Raw genomic sequence first — 17,500 nt, forward strand, 5'->3', positions numbered from 1 at the left:
TATTTTCTTGTATACACAGTACTTGTGTGTACTTTCCTAATCAGTTTTTCTTTGACCACCTGGTTTATCCCATTTATTACTTATGAAATCTTTCGATTTCTTAAGTATATTGATGACTTCCGTCATCTGTTTGTGTGTTTGTTTGTGTGTGTGTGTGTGTGTGTGTGTGTGTGTGTGTGTGTGTGTGTGTGTGTGTGTGTGTGTGTGTGTGTGTGTGTGTGTGTGTGTGTGTGTGTGTTTGTGTGTGTGTGTTTGTGTATTTATTTGTAGGCACGATAACTCGAGAACAGAAGAAGCTACCAATGTCAAATTACACCACGTGATTCAGGAGGGTGATTGCTAGTGCTGATTAGATTTTGGTCAAAATCGGTCAAAGGTCAAGGTCACAGTGAGGTCAAACATTCGATTTTTGATGGTTTGGTACAGAATCATCGTAGAAACTTCTGGTTTGCGTCGCTACCTTCTCGAGAGACAGCTTTTATGAGACAAGATCAGAAGTCAAGTTGACGATTTCGTAAGTACCAGTCTATGACTGCTTGTTTTTCTATTAGCGGATTGTCTCCCCTCCCCATATTCTTTGAATAAAATTTTTTTTTTTACCATAAAATGTCTTCCCACCTTCGCTTCAAGATTTATGTTGAAAGCTGAAACAAAAATTAACCAGAGTGTGCAGCATATTCTTTGAAAACCAGTGATGGGTCAAATAGACTCATTTCTCTGTTTGAGGTCATATTGGATTGTGTGATAACTACTTGCACTCCGCGTCGTCCAATGGAAACTGTGGAACATTTGCATATTAGTTTCCAATCTGCAGATGGAATACAAATAATTAAATGCAATTGTTTTTATTCCCCACAAAGAATTCACTTTCAAATGCGACGTGGAAGTGTCGACGCATAAGCCAAGCTCTGTCTCTTACCCTGCCTCTCGGTCAGTGCGCCTTTGTTTCTCACTTTAACATCGATTTGATTTGGAAATGGAATTTTTTTGTTGTGACGTTGACTGAATGTATTGCAATAATCTGGTGGAGCAAATTTTGGGGTAATTGGCCCAGGGGTACATTACTTCTGCGGAAAGACAGAATAATCCATCCTACACAATTTCATTTACGACAATTATTATTTGCAACTATTTTATGAATTTTGTTCTATGATCGGAACCTCTCTCCTCCTTGTATGCATAGATTATAACTATGGTCTCTTATGAACCCTAAGTGTGAAAAATCATTGACTGCACAAGACACCAGAGAAAAAGACAAAATTACCAGATGCACCATCTGAACATTCAACATTCTTTCTTCTCCTTGCACCAATGCAGCTTTTACTTCTGCCAACTCCTCCTTCATGCTTTTCAGCTGCTGTTCCTTCCTACAAAGGCAAACAAAGTCAAATCCTTCATATTTGCTTTTAGCCAGATTTTAACCCATAATCACTGGGATGCCACTGGTGTCTTCAACAACGAGCCACCAAGGTACCCAGTTGGGCAAGCAAAGGAAATTGGTTCACCATAAGCATAGCTTCTCCTCTCTTTCTTGCCTCATTACTTTGCTCAGACAAGATCTTGTGGTGTTCACCCCTCAACTTGCTGGTCAAAATCAGCCCCCTATTATTAGTCCGGCGGCCAGGAGGACCCATCATGCACCCCCCTCAGCATTCATTGGGACGACTGTTTTCTTACTTCTTCTGGAGCTGGTGAAATTTTAAAACATGTACCTAAAGAATAAAATGTCACGATCAACGATTTTTGGGGGAAAAACAATATCGGCTTTAAAGCAGTAGAAATTGCATTAGATATGGGGGTGGGAAATTGGAAAATGAAAACGTGTCAATTTTTCCCCTCCAGGGTGTCTTCTTTGTCAATATTTTAAATGAACAAGATGATTTATTCATAATTTCAGCCTCCAGAAGAGATTTATCAGCTTAAGATACATTTTTAGATCCTCGTGGAGGATCTCGAAGTCTTACTCACGTTGTTGTTTATTTTCTTCTTGTGGACTTTTTTGTTTCACAGCCTCCAGTTTTCATCGCAACTTCCTGAAACTTGGCATATATATGTAAAAATACCCTGCGCAGAAAGTAACCATCTCCAATTTAGAAAATTCCTCCTAGAAAAAAAGTTATGACGTCAAAATATCTCCACTAATGGAAATCGCCTAAAAAATTATCTCTGAAACTAGGCAAGCTTTTTGAATTCTGTTTGCGGGAATCGAACAGGGCAATAGCAGAGATGAATTACCACACATATGATACATCACTATGACGTCATATCAATTTTTATGACGTCATTCCTATTTTTTGACATTTTTTGTTTCACAACCCAGAGTTTTCATCGGATCTTCGTGAAACTTGCCATGTATATGCAGAAAGCCCACGCGCAGGCAGTAACCATCTCCGATTTTAGAAATTCTTCCAAGAAAAAAAGTTGACGTCATAATATCGCCGCTAATGGAAATCGCCTGTATCATTATCTCCAAAACTAGGCAAGCTGTTTGAATTTTGTTTGCGGGAATCAAGCTGGGCATTAGCACAGATAATTTATCGCAAACCTGATATATCACAATGACGTCATATTCGTTTTTATGACGTCATCATTAAGAGGACAAGGATCTTAGCTCATTTGAGCTTGTTTAACTGATAATAGGCCACAATTAAACCGATTATTGAAATCACCCACATATTGCATTCTACAAGAGAAAAATGATAGTTTTTATTTTTATATAGTGAGAGTTCCCTGTGATTTAATGATGCATTATGCACCCTACACCTGGTTTGAACACTTCTCTTGACTGACACCAGGTGGCAGATTTTACTGAGGGAATAGTTGTCTCATGAGTTTCTGCACTGGTTATTTGGGGTGCTGCAGATTAAGTTTCAAGATTCAAACATGTCAGTTGAACAAGAAGGATTTCTGGTTGTAAATGCCTAAATATTCAGGTAAATGAGTAGATATAAGCAATGGTGGTTGTTGTTTCATCACTATAAAGTGGAGTGCTTGGCTTCGGAAGATAGATGATTACCTTGAAGGTTTAAACTTTACAACAATTCTGTTGAATTCATGTGATCTTCAAATTCACTTATCACCCAGTTTCATCATACTTACTAAATTTGTTTTGCATGTTCTATTTTAGAAACTATGCAACTATGAACATGCAATGCAGAAAATACAATAAGGCTGGGAGTTGTTTTTTTTTAATGTTTTAGAATTTTTTTTTCAGGCAAAAAAGGAAGGAGGGAGGAAAAAATATATATATATATATATATATATATATATATATATATATATATATATATATATATATATATATATATATATATATATATATATATATATATATATATATATTAAGCTCCATGAGTGTATGGCAGTGAGGTAAATTACAGGAATAAATTACAATAAGCAGAATATGATAATAAATAAACAAATGGATTAATTAACCCCCCACGAGATATGAGCACAAGAAAAGCACGGACAGAAATCTTGGACAAAGACGTTTAGCTAACACATCATGCATTGGTAAGGTTGTGGACTGATAAGGAGGAGAAGAAAAGAACAGAATGAGAGAAAGAAAGAATATTGTTTCAAGTCGAGTGAAGGTGGCACTGCAGCAGGCAAGCTAAGTGAGCTTGTAGTGATGGGAACTTAAATGATGGTTCCTTCATGCTCGGTGAAGCAAGTCTTCAGGCTCGTCCTTGCAGTGGCAACACACAGATGGCGGCTTGTGGCTAGACTCCTGACAGGCTGATCTGGTGAGTTGTGTACAGGGACTACGGACTGCTGAAATCCCATCCACGATATCCTCTGTTCATGGCCTCCTCACACAACCACTTCACGCCAGATTATTTTCCTGTGCACACCTTTCAAGCCCACGACACCAACCCCACCCCCCCCACCCCCAACCATCGCCGCCGCCGCCTCCTCAGCTCAGTCCACTTCCGTGCCAAGTGGAGATCAAGGAAATAAGAGGATAGGTGAGGCGGACAGTAAAAATATTGGGTTAAGGGTGGGAAGAAAGAGAAAACACAAAGAGATATCAAACCTACACATCCTGAAATTACCCCACATGACTAAGCCAGACACTGCGCAATCTCGCATCATCTGGCACAGGCAGGTGTCTGTCAACAGACAATGAAGGCAATCTTATTCAAATGATTGCCCCACTGTATAATTGCTCTACATTTTTCCATCTACAAGGTACATGCAGATGTAGTAATTTTACACCATCATACCCCATCCACAACGTCCATATACAACAACAACAACAACAACAACAACAACAACAACAACAACAACATTCCCCATACACGCCACAATATTTTTTGCCATCTTTCATCTAAACCCCTACCATATCTAAATATCAGCAATATCGTTCTATCCTGGGAGGCCTCTCCCCGAGGTTAGCCACCCCTCTCGCCAAAGTTAAATCCCCCAGAAATGGCTTATTTTAGTAACGCTTTTAATACCTGTTATGACCGGAAGCAGCGCTATGCCAAATATATTTACATCGAGAGAATTGGCATTCTCCCCTAACCCTGAACACTCAGGTGGTACAATCTTATATTTTTTAACCAACGAAAACCTTCCCATACATACCACAAATGCAACCAGCAGTTTTCAACTCATTATGTCCAACTCACCCATGAATTAGATCACGTGATTATTCTTTAGGTAAACGGTATTCATTACAGAGGACCCAAAGTCGCGTGGTCGAGTTATTGGCGTTCACGGTCGATTCGTGACCCACCGCATCATGAAGTTATTCCTCTGCGACGGCCTGCGATTCCGGAGAGACTGGTGGAAACATGAGGTAGTTCACCCCTCGTGGCCTTCACCCCTGACTCCGGGTCCGCAACACACACACACACACACACACACACACACACACACACACACACACACACACACACACACACACACACACACACACACACACACACACACACACACACACACACACACACACACACGACTGAAAAGTACTGACAAAAGCTATATATTTGAAGTTATAACCTAAACTTACAAGCAATTGAATGATTTCCCAACTGCCTGGATCATCAGCTGGGCACCGTTTTACATCGAGGTTTTGATCCTTTCAGCCCACAATCTCTCCAAACGGCGGATTCACAACCCCGGTCGCAGGTCCACATCAGCAGATTACGCAACATCAATAGACCTTCAACCTCAAAGATATACACATATTAGTAGAGGATTAATGGGGCTTCTGAGGCAGCCATCCAAATGAATGGGGAAAAAGGGAAAAACTCTCTGACTCAAGCCCCAAAAGCCCAAAATAGGAGACAGATTCCTCCCCCCTCCATTACAAACAAATGTGAAATTGAGACCGTCTCAAGGCCCAAAAGTCCAAAATAGGAGACTGATTCCTCCCCCTCCCATACAAGCAAAACCCCAAAATAGGAGACTCATTTATCCCCTTCCCTCCCCCCATACAAGCAAATGTAAAATTGAGACCGATTTCCTCCCCCTCCCATACAAGCAAATGTAAAATTGCGACTGACTCAAGTCCCAAAAGCCGAAATAAAAATAGGAGACCGATTTTCTCCCCACCTATTCCCTTCCCTTCCATGCAAGCAAATGTAAAATTGAGACTTACTGATTAAAGCACTTCTTTCCTTTCATATTTTCATTCCATTCAAAGAGCGAACCAATGAATATTTGTCCATGTTCTCCTTTCGGGAATAACTTCATTTTCCTATTACATTCATCACCATCGAGTATATTCACAAAGATTACTTTGGAACTTAGTTCTTGGTTTAAGTATTTTTGTTGAGCAGAAATGAAATGATAAACTTCTCTCAATGCTCTTGTTTGACAACCTCCTGAGCCACATATCATTTTAAGATTGCAGTAAATTGTTTTTCCATTGTTCAATTGATAACTATCAAAGTTTTCAGTCCATTCAAGGATATTTTATTTTTGTTTACATCCTCCAACTTATTTGTACTTAAATTTATCTGCTTATTTGTTTTATCTACTTTTACCCCGGTTATTTCTTCAATAAGACTTATTTGATATTTCTCACATTCTTCATGTTTACCATTTAAATACAAAGGCTGATTACATCTCCACTCTTTGGTTTGGTTATTGCTTGGTTCTATCATTTATAAATCAGTAAAAAGACAGTGGTAGCCTGTTAAAATTCCCAACCCAATATCTTAACACATATACTTATAACCATCAGGGACACTATTGATTCCATTCTCTAAAATATATATCTTTTATCATCAAAAGCTCCTAATGCTTTTTTATTTATCTCTTCTGTATATAATTGATGTTTATAACTTCTTATTGTATTCATTTTTCTGTACTCTTCCTTCTTTAAGGTTAAACAGTTGTAATCATGTTTAAAGTTTATTGTTTCCTTGATTACATTTTTCTTTATTTCCTTTAGCTTCTTATCACACCTTTCAATGTTCTTATCATCAATATACGAAAAAGCATAAGACTTTGATCTCAATCCTATAAATTCACTCATGACCTTCCCACCCAATTCATTTTTAAACTTACCAATAACCTTTTTATTCTTTGATGAAAACCACGTCACCTGACTTATAATTACTTGTATCATATATATATATATATATATATATATATATATATATATATATATATATATATATATATATACATATATATATATATATATATATATATATATATATATATATATATATATATATATATATATATATATATATATATATATATATATATACATATGTATATATATATATATATATATATATATATATATCAATATTATCAATCATATTCTCATATACATCACTTGTCTTAATTTCTAATATAAAACTATCTGTATCCATATACAACAACGACACATTATCCTTATACTTTGATTTTAAATTGATGTTCCTATATAAATAGGTTTATCCATTTCAATACTCTCTTTTTTCAAATGAACAGCACAAAAGTTCTCTGAAAATACCTCCGCTCGTTCAAAACTTGGTCTATTAATTAACTTTGAAGCCTGTTTCCAAGATGTAGAAAGTCTTATGTTTTGTCAATTCCGAACATTTTCCAGTCTTTCCAAATACAGCATTATTCATTAATTAATAAAAGTCCTTCTCAAAATCTGTTTTTGCTTCTGCTCTCCTTTTTGTGTTAAAATCAATACACAGTAGACTATGCGCAAGTCGGCAGCGTGTAACTCATCACTTCGCCTAAGTCGGCAGCGTCAAAAAGTCACGAATTTAACTAATGTTAAATCCCTTTGAATAAAGTCTGTAAGTCGTCATCTCTAAGTCGTCACTTACAATGCAGTAAACAGTGCATTGTAAGTGCGCTCGTACACATTTGCAGTCTCTCCACCTGCTCCTACATGCACACTTCAGCAGCTCTGGGCAGGATGCACTGGCTTCTGGCAAATTTGTCCACAGGGGATTCCACTGTTCTGGGAAAGTCCATCCCCACTCAGCAGGAGAGGGTAACTGGCGATATGGCATGGTAGTACGCCCCCAGTAGTGCCCACCTTGCAATACTGCTCTCCTGATATGTTGCTGTAGGGCAGCCTTGATGGGAGGAAGGGCTGACATCTGACGCCCTTTGCGTGTGAATAGAAGCTTCCAAACTTCGTTGATTGAGGCACATGTTGATGTCCTGTCATAGAGAAGGATAGTGAAATACTCTAGGGAAGCTTCTATCTTCAGATATTTGCTCTGGTGAATCGTGCAGCTCAAAGAAGGCTCGAGTGAACTCATCATGCGTTTCCCACACTTTCCCTGCAGTCTTCTTTCCCACTTGGGCAAACTGGGATACAGTGTCGCAGCCTGTGAAAGCGTGAAACACCGGAAGTACTCAGGATATTTGTGGGCCAAGTGATGCACATATCTCATGAGCCGGGATAAAGTGAAAGTCCTTTCCACTACGGAATGCAATCCAGAGTTCTATCCTTCCTAGCTGCTGTACAGCTGCTACCGCTAGCACAACTACATCGGTATCCACTGTTCGAACAAGGATCTTGTGAAAGCCCTGCATGACAGCGTCGGCAACATGTACCATAATCCTAGAATCTGCTTCCTCGTGATTGCAGGGAGCAATGTTGGTCGTGTCTCGTGCAGGTACACAGAGTACAGTATCACCATCGGTAACAACAAGAGGCTGCTCTGCTGATGCACTTGCTATCAGTTCATTGTTCAGAAGTTCATTGTTCAGATTGAAGGATGTTCTCAGCTATGGTTTTACAACCTGCATCAGTGGGACATGTCAATTGTTCTTGGCTGTCTACCTGACAAAGGACACATTTAGACCAGTCAGTTGTCAGGGTATGTTGACGCCCCCTCTCTCGCCCCACCTCTCTCACCCCCCCCTCGTCTCCCTCTCCTCTCTCGCCCCCACTCTCACCCCCTCTCTTGAATTGTGACGCCCCTCTCTCACCCCCTCTTTCGCTCACCTCTCTTGCCCCCCATGAAAAAACAAAAACATTAATCAATCAATGAACATTAATTGTGACATCATTCGTGACGTCAAAGCACCGTATCTTGTCATTGGTTGACAGATAAATGGCCGTAACTTGGGAACAGCTCGTCCGATTAATATCAAACCTTGAAAAGGCACATACTCAGGTCCCCAGCGTCGATTGTGACGTCATACCAAACGAAGAAGAAGAAGAAGAATTGCGACGTCAATCGTGCAAAATAAATAAATAAACATTAATTGTGATGTCATAGCACCGTGTCTCGTCATTGGTTGACAGATAAATGGCCGTAACTTGGGAACCGTTTGTCCGATTAATATCAAACCTTGAAAAGGCACATCCGCAGCTCCCCGGCAATATTCCTGGCAAGTTTCAATCAGATCGGACCAGTGGTCGTCGAGAAACAGCGGTCGCAGACACACACACACACACACACACACACACACACACACACACACACACACACACACACACACACACACACACACACACACACACACACACACACACACACGCACACACACACACACACACACACACACACACACACACACACACACACACACACACACACACACACACACACACACTGCTGGAATTATAGATAGATTATTGTCCTCAACAAATAGGCAAAAATAAGCAAGAGGGGAATGCTCAGATGGTGATACAAACAGGGAAATATGTTGCCTCACAAAGGTTATGAAACCTTCTGCAGTGAACAATTGCTCCAGCGTAATGTTAGCATAAGGAGTAAAATTTTAGATTTTAAAATACATTATGATTGTTTTGAAAAATTAATATGCAGACATCCTATATACTGGTTGCAAAGGAAAATATGTTGCCGAGCAACTATTTTAAGCCTTTTGCAGTTGACAATTGCTCTAGACTCTAGAGTGATGTAAATATGACAGGTAAAGTTATAGATAATAAAATACGTTGTAATTGATAAGTAAAATTGGTCTGCAGGCATCTTTTGTGCTGGTTGCTAAAGAAAATATGTTGCCTGGCAACTGAAATTAAGCTTTCTGTTGTTGACAATTGCTCCAAAATGATGTTTATATGAAAATTGAAGTTGTAGATATTAAAATACATCATAATCATTAAATAAAATTGGTCCACAGTCATCCTATGTGCTGGTTGCGAAGGAAAATATGTTGCCGAGCGACCGTTGCTATGCTATATACAGTTCACATTGGCTCTACCCCTGAAAACGTTTAGAATGTTGTGTTGAACATTTGTGCAAAGTTTCATGCTTTTATCACAATATGAACAATTTTTTCACCCCTCGCCTTGACTATAATTCCAAATTCTGTTTTGTCATTTTTAACATAGCACTCCAAGCCAAACCTGGGGCTGTGTTATAGTGAATAGGGTCTAATCCATAAGAATTTTTATGATGACAGACTGTTCTAAAAGTTTCAAACACATCAGTTTTAAGATACAAATCATGATATTCTCCAAGATTCTTCATATTAAACTTCTCCCAAACCTTTTTAGCTTGTGTATAATCTCTCTCAGAAATATGAGTTTTATTCAACTTGCCATAGAAACTTTCCCTTGAAGGAAGGCTTTGCGTTTCTTTAAACTTCTCGAATGAATCCATATAGTCATACGAATCAATCTTTTGTGATAAGAGATCAATCTCTTCTTGATTTGAGAAATGTGATTTAAGATTCGGTAAGTTTTTAATATTCGATGCGAAGTTAGATAATGGACTTGCCATAAACTTGTATGTGTCAAGAAATCTGATATGGGTTATGGGGGATGTATGAATTGTTTTTTTGAATGAGATGTATTTTTGATCTGTGTTAGGAATGGCAGAAATATCTCCAGATGTCTTTGAAAGTTCATTTATAAATAGATGTGTGTCATAGTGAGCGTTGTTGTGAAGAAAGACAGGAATATAAAGTTTGGAGGCTTGTAATTAAGATTACAATGGGAATGAGCTGGACCTTGATATTTACCAGTAAGATGACAGTGATCCCTAACCTTGACCTCTCCCTCAATTTTCTCCTCACAAATATGGCAGACATTGTTCTTCCTAAATTCCTTTTTCTCTCCCTTTGTTAATGACATTGGTTTTTAGGTTTAAATCATTATTTCTCTTGGTCTTATACAGTCTTTTTCCAATTGTCTTACAAACTCCTCTGCGGCATCTTCTCCTCTATAAAGTTCTAACTTGTTGTATTCATCACCAACAGATGATTTGATATAATAACAGAAACCACAAGGAGTATGTTTTTGATATTTATTTGTGTATGATTTATTTAGATTTGGAGAAACAGTATCTATCTTTTCAAGGATACTTTCAAAATCAGCATATATCACAAACGGATGTTTTATAGATTTGTTAAAATCTTTGAATGATATGTTTGAACCTGCTTTTGGTAAATTGATTACGGTTGATTTCTGATTACTACATTATTTTGAATGTTGATTTAATCGTTCTTTTGTATGAAAGGAGTTTCATCGCCTTGTCTTAAAATATTCAATTTTACTCCCAAATAAAACTTTAAAGTTTTCATTTCACTTAATGTGCTTTTAACATCTCTAACAAGGATACGTTTTACATTTTCTCTTGTATAGTTGTGATTTGGTTAATCTTGATAAAAGCATAAATGTGATTTTTCCTTTGAAGTAAAGTAGAGAAGATCAATGTGCGCTTCATCATTGTTATATTTGTTTGAAATTTTTAATATCTGAACTTTGCTTGTATCCGTTAATCCATAAACATTAAAAGATAGATTATTCATTTTCTCAAATTTAGGAATGTCTCTCAATGACATTGGAAACTTTAAATCTTTAACATTTAATGTATTCTTGTGTATATATATATATATATATATATATATATATATATATATATATATATATATATATATATATATATATATATATATATATATATATATGAAAGTGTGTCTGTGTGTTTCTCTGTGACCTATGCACGTGAAAAGTTCTGGACTGATCCTCACCAAACTTCACATGCTGACAGAACATGTACACGGGAGTGTCCCGATGTAAAAGAATTGTACTTCCCACTTCCGGTTTCCGAATTATCACGTCATCACCTGATTTCGCAACGTTAATTTTTCAAGTTCAGCCGAATGACATGGGGCCAACGCCATATACAATATATCTAACATATGATTTTAAGTTTTTGTTTGTCTGTTTGTTTGTTTGTCTGCACGCGCTAATCTCCTGAAAGGTGAAAGATAGGAGCTAACCACTGAAACAAAAAATGTCAGGATGGGCCCCGGGAAGGTTATAGGCTATGTGGCAAGGCCCCTCGGTCGGGGGGGGGGAGGGGGGGCAGCGCCGGGTGCATTCACCTCATTTCTTATTATGTTCAACCCTTTCAGGATTCTATTGTGGAGGATGTAGGTGAGCAAGAACAGACCATAGAAAACATTTATTATCTTTGTTTTGAATATTAACAACCGCTTTCTTAAGTTTTATCTCTTTTGGTAAATCAATATAAGAAGAAGCTTGAAGAGGATCTGATTTGAAGATGTATATATCTAAAAAGATTATTTTGTAATAGTAAATCCACTACCTACTACAGTGTTATCAACATCTTGTTCTTGTCTCTGGAGTTCACCGTAAACATCACATTTTACAAAATCTTGAAATGATGAGATAAAGTGAGGGTTTGTCCTCATATAAGGAGTAGTTTCATCGCCTTGTCTTACCATATTAAATTTTACTCCCATATAAAACTTTAAAGTTTTCATTTCACTTAATGTGCTTTTAATTATAGCTTCAATACTTTGTTTAACCACATCAACAGCTTCCATGATTGAAGATGATCCAGGGTCTTGAAAGCAAAACAATCTTATTTTTATATGTCCTTTAAATGCCCCATCAGTGTTTTCAATGGAGAATTTAGTGGCACCTTCTCTTTCTTCATTGTTGTTGTGTTTGCATGAATGAAGGTGTTTATTATAATTTTTTTAAAGAATATCATTATCACATCTATCACAATGTTTTGTTTCTTGGTCAAGTGGAGATATTTGCCTGAAAAGATTGAATGTGTGCTTGTTGGTTTGAAGGTGTTTTTTTACAACATTTATATTCATGATTACAAACATCGCGGTACGTTGTATTCACCATATTTACAGAGTAAAACTTTGCTTAAAATAAAATTATCTTGATGAAAATTTCGTTTAATTTATAGGTGAATCTGTGCTTAAAACCATTTTATCCTCCAACTTTTTTCCACTTAATAAATACAATGCATCAAGACACAAAAGACAAGTTTCAATAAATCGCTTCATTTGTAAAAGATACTGAGAAATATGTCAAGGATGTAAAATTGAATAAAGATAAATATCACAACTATTGGATAAAAACAATTATGGTGAATAATATGAGTTATTCAATTTCCTTCAGTGGAAGGGCTTTTGATATACCTGGAAGAACATCATTTAAAGTATCTCTTACAAAAGTTTCTCCTCTCCTTCTGGCAATATATTCAAAACTAGAAAAAGCAATGAAACAAGAAAAAGTATCAAAAAAGAAAAACCTTATGGATGAAGCTTTAGAAAGAAAAGACCAGAGAGTTGGTGTCAAAGCCACCCAATGCTCGCCTGTTTATACATTTATCGTTTTTAAAAAACTCGTCTAATAATATTTTTTATAAAGCATTGCAGTGAAGTCTGATCCAGATAATTTTAAAGCAATATATGTATTTGTATATTGTAATCAGTAAAAAATAGTGTGGTAGATAAAAACATTAGAAAGGAAAAAAACTTTAACATTGATGTGCTACAAAAAAGTTAAGTTCAAAAGAGGTCAAAAATTAAAAAAAATTGAAATTATTTTTTTATTTCAACTTCACTACATCAATAATATACCCCAAAAGAACCTCCATGCCAAATATCAGCATCCCAGTACACATATTAAATGAATGGCAAGCATCTAAATAACTTGCACCAAAAACTTTAACGTTGATGTGCTACAAAAAAGTTAAGTTCAAAACAGGTCAAAAATTTTAAAATGTGAATTTTTTTTATTTCAACTCCACTACACCAATAGTATACCCCAAGGGAACCTCCATGCCAAATATCAGCATCCTAGTACACATATTAAATGAATGGCAAGCTTCTAAATAACTTTCACCAAAAACGTTAACATTTTCACGCTCACTCTCACGCCGGGGGTATCGCTATAGCTCTCTGTTCTTCTAGCAGGCGAGCAAATAAGACCTGTAATATGCAAGGAGAAATTTGTATTTTTTTCAACAACCCTAAAGATGTAATTCCTGATGAAATAAAGGATGTTAATATATCAGGTGAAATGACATTTTGTTCAATAGTAGTTCAGGACCATTTTAAAATTACGTTTAATATAAAAAAAAATGTCGTAGTTGAATCTGTTAAAGAAAAAAAGTATATAGATATAGATGGTAATGTTTTTTCTACGAATTACATACGAGTCATTATTCAACTGAAGATTTTGAAGATTAAGAGAGTGATGACAGTTATGATACCGAGAGTTTGTGTTCAAACGATAGTTATGAAAGTAGTTTTATAGATGATTTTCTATATTGAATTCTTGAATTCCCTGATTTTCCATATGACAAATTTGAGAATTGTCCTGCATGTGATAGAGTGGGATTAAACACAGTCAAAAGTCTATAAACAATGTATATTCTGTGATTATCATCTAATTAATGATAATAAAAAATATTAAAAGGAATATAATTTTTAGATTTTTAACCAAAAATGAATTACCTTAGAAGATTGATTAGAGAAATGAATGTAAAGTATGAGGGTGATAACACACCTTTCCTTATAATGGAAGAAACTGAACATATTAGAAAAATGCTCAAAGGATTGTCGTTATATATTATTTACGATTGCCATTTTCAGGGAAATATCAACACAATATATTGTATAAATAAAATAATGGATTATCTTGAAATTAAACCCAAACTTAGGATAAAATAGAGTTTCTCAAAAAGCGAATAATAAATTAAATAACCTGTTTTCCAAATACGTATATAAATGAATGATTTTTTAAACTCGTTTGGGAAAATAAGATAAAATTTAACAACCATAAAAATCCTCCAAATTCATTACGATGTCTCATTGTTGGTTCAAGCGGATGTGGAAAAACCTGGTTATTTTAAAAGATGCTCCTTACTCCAAACTTTTCAGATTATGATAATTTCATAATTTTCATAACATCAAGTTTTCAACCTGAGTATCAACTACTCTCACAAGGTTTTAATGCTGGTCTTCAAAAAGAAGATATAATCGGTTTATTTAAACTTCAAAACAAACAAAATGATTACAATATTGAAGATATAATACAACTATTTTGTGATACACAGAGATATAAAAAGAAATCAAAGCTGATAACCTGTATTCTTCGTGATAATACGGATGATATACCTTCTCCCCAAGATTTGGATAAATCAAAAAAGAACGTCGTTATCTTTGATGATTGTGGAAATGAGAGAAACCAAACGGTAATGGATAGCTACCACATAAGAGGGAGACATTCTTCTTGTAATTGTATTCAGCTAAGTCAATCATACTTTCAACTTCCTCGTCGCTCAATAAGAAACAATGCTAATACTTTTGTTTTATTCAAGTTAAATTCAATAGATATAAACAATTTTTGGAGAGACAATTGTTAAACATTATGTAGTAAAAAGGAATTTGGGGATTATATGAAACACACGACTGAAAAATACAAATATATTGTTGTAAAACAAGAAGAGATATAAAGGGATATATTTTTTATTTTATAAACAATTACAGATAAAAAATGAGAACTATTATTATAAATCTTGTGGGTAAATCTGCTTCTGGAAAAAACTTTCATAAATTAAGGTTCTTATCTTGTATAGTACAAATGAGAATATTTTAAATTTCCTTAAAAAACATCGCGTGATACGCATTGTATCGACAACGAGAGCAATAAGACCTGGAGAAGTATAACGTGAAGATTATTACTATATTTCAGTGGAGGAACAAATGCGATTAAGGAAAGAAGGCCAAATATTTGAGGAGGTTTCTCTTGGTACAACAAAATATTCACATTGTAAGACTGAGTTAAAGAAACTAAAATCTGGTGGTCTTGGGATATTAGAAACTAATCCAGAAGGAATGAGACAAATTATGAAACATCTGAGTGGTAATGGGGGTTAAGATTTTATCATTCCGTTTTGATGATGATGAAGAAACTTAACGCAAACGTATGAAAAGTAGAAATACAAGTATTAGTGAAGAAGAAATTACAACTCATATTAATGTTAATAAAGAATTTGATGAAATATTTAAAGAAAAGGATTTATTTGAACACATCTACTTGAATGATGAAGAAAAGGAAAATTTCCCTGTTGTTCTTTATAAATTCAGTGAATGATATTTTCCAATAAATAAATGGATGTGAAAGAAAGAGCAAGAAGATTTAAGGAGCATCAAGAGTTGGTTTCAAAAATTGTAAAACAACAGGAAGATATAAAGAAGAAACGCAGACAGAAACTCATGGGTGAAGAAGCATTTGAAAGAAAACAAGATAATTTTTTTTAACCACTTTTAAAAACTGCCCAAGAAAAAAATTATAGATGCTTCTTCAGTTCCCACAATAGAATATACTCCTAAAAAACTTCAAATGTTAAAAGATTTCAGTTAAATGATGAAGGAAGAATTAGAGCACAGAGGAGAATTAGAATATGATGATAAAGAATTATTTCAACAACTGGAAGAGATTAATCAACCCCCTGATTATATTGTGAATGCTCTTCAAAACAATGAATATTCAGCGGATTCAAAAACCAAAGCAGGACTCATTCCAACAGAACAACCAGCAATATTTTATCTTGTTCAAGAAAAGGTATTGATATTTAATGATGAATTAAGGTTCTTGGGTTCTGCTCAACCCCCTGTTAAACTAACTCCGAGATTAAAGTTTCTTCACACAAAAGATGGAAGACAAGGTTCGACTGTGAGGGATGAATCAAAGTATTTTGATCAACCATTGGATATGGAAAATAAGGATGATATCGTATATATTGATCTGCTGGACTCTCTGAATTATAGGGTTAGTCTATCTGGTGAAAGTAGGAAGAATGAGAAGGGGAAACACATTATTCAGGCTTTAAGTATCCTTGGTTCAGGTGTTAGTTTTCTTCCAAATGACCCATCACAATTTGTTAATAGACTGTTATTGCTGTAACGTAGTAAGAAGGCTGGAAATAATTGTTTCAATGAAGCATCAGCCATTTTAGACCAGTTGATGAACATGAAAATAATTAATAAATGTTAATACAAAGACATTTTATCTCATATTAAATAAGATTAGAAGCACAATCCTGAGTTTTAATTTTAACAAAAGAATATGAGGCATCTTTATTATTATCCACGGAAACTTATAATACCTCATTTAATATCACCGAGAAAAATGACAAGTTTAGTTATAATCCGGGAAGTGGATACAAAACGATAACAGTTTCACCCAGAGCATCTGAGATTTCTCAAATATCTTCCGAAATTACTCGTCTTATGAAAGAACAGGGTGATGAATCAAAAAAAAGATTGTTATAGATATTCAAAAACATACTTCAAAATCAACGATTAAACTTAAAAATAACTACAAGGTTGATTTCACAATTGATAATTCATTTAGAGAGTTATTGGGCTTCTCCTCAAAAAAGATTGAAACGAATGGGACGTTTTACAGTGATAATGTTATTCAAATATTCTCAGGCATAAATTCGGTATTAATTCACTGTGATTTGATTGATGGTGCTTAACATGAAGGAATAAGAACAAATACAATATTTTCATTCAGTGCATACTCAACCCCAATTGGTTATAAATTCAATATGGAACCCAAAAACCTGGTTTATCTCCCTGTGTCAGGAAAAACCACATAGAAAGTAAATTTTGGACAACCAACCAAGATAATCGCATGATTTCTTTTAATGGAGAAATTATATCCATGAGAATTCACCGTCCTGAAGTTTTCCAATAAATAAATACGATTGTTTTTGTGAGGAAACACGAGTTGGGAAAATATAAAATAATTACAGGGGAT

General features: G+C 35.4%; 1 protein-coding gene across 11 annotated transcripts in view; it reads right to left on the reverse strand.

Moving 5' to 3' along the window:
• LOC147029875 (inositol 1,4,5-triphosphate receptor associated 2-like) overlaps positions 1 to 17,500 on the reverse strand; it is a 261,910-nt gene that overhangs the window by 100,149 nt on the left and 144,261 nt on the right. For all 11 annotated transcript variants that reach the window (XM_085873334.1, XM_085873330.1, XM_085873335.1 and 8 more), the window contains one exon: positions 1,265 to 1,367. In XM_085873334.1, the coding sequence (XP_085729460.1) occupies positions 1,265 to 1,367 (103 nt within the window). The remainder of the gene's footprint in view (positions 1 to 1,264; positions 1,368 to 17,500) is intronic.

The sequence above is a fragment of the Eptatretus burgeri genome, chromosome 3 (genome assembly GCF_056783735.1).
Source record: "Eptatretus burgeri isolate ZD-2024b chromosome 3, Ebu_testis_v1, whole genome shotgun sequence".
Lineage (NCBI taxonomy): Eukaryota > Metazoa > Chordata > Myxini > Myxiniformes > Myxinidae > Eptatretus > Eptatretus burgeri.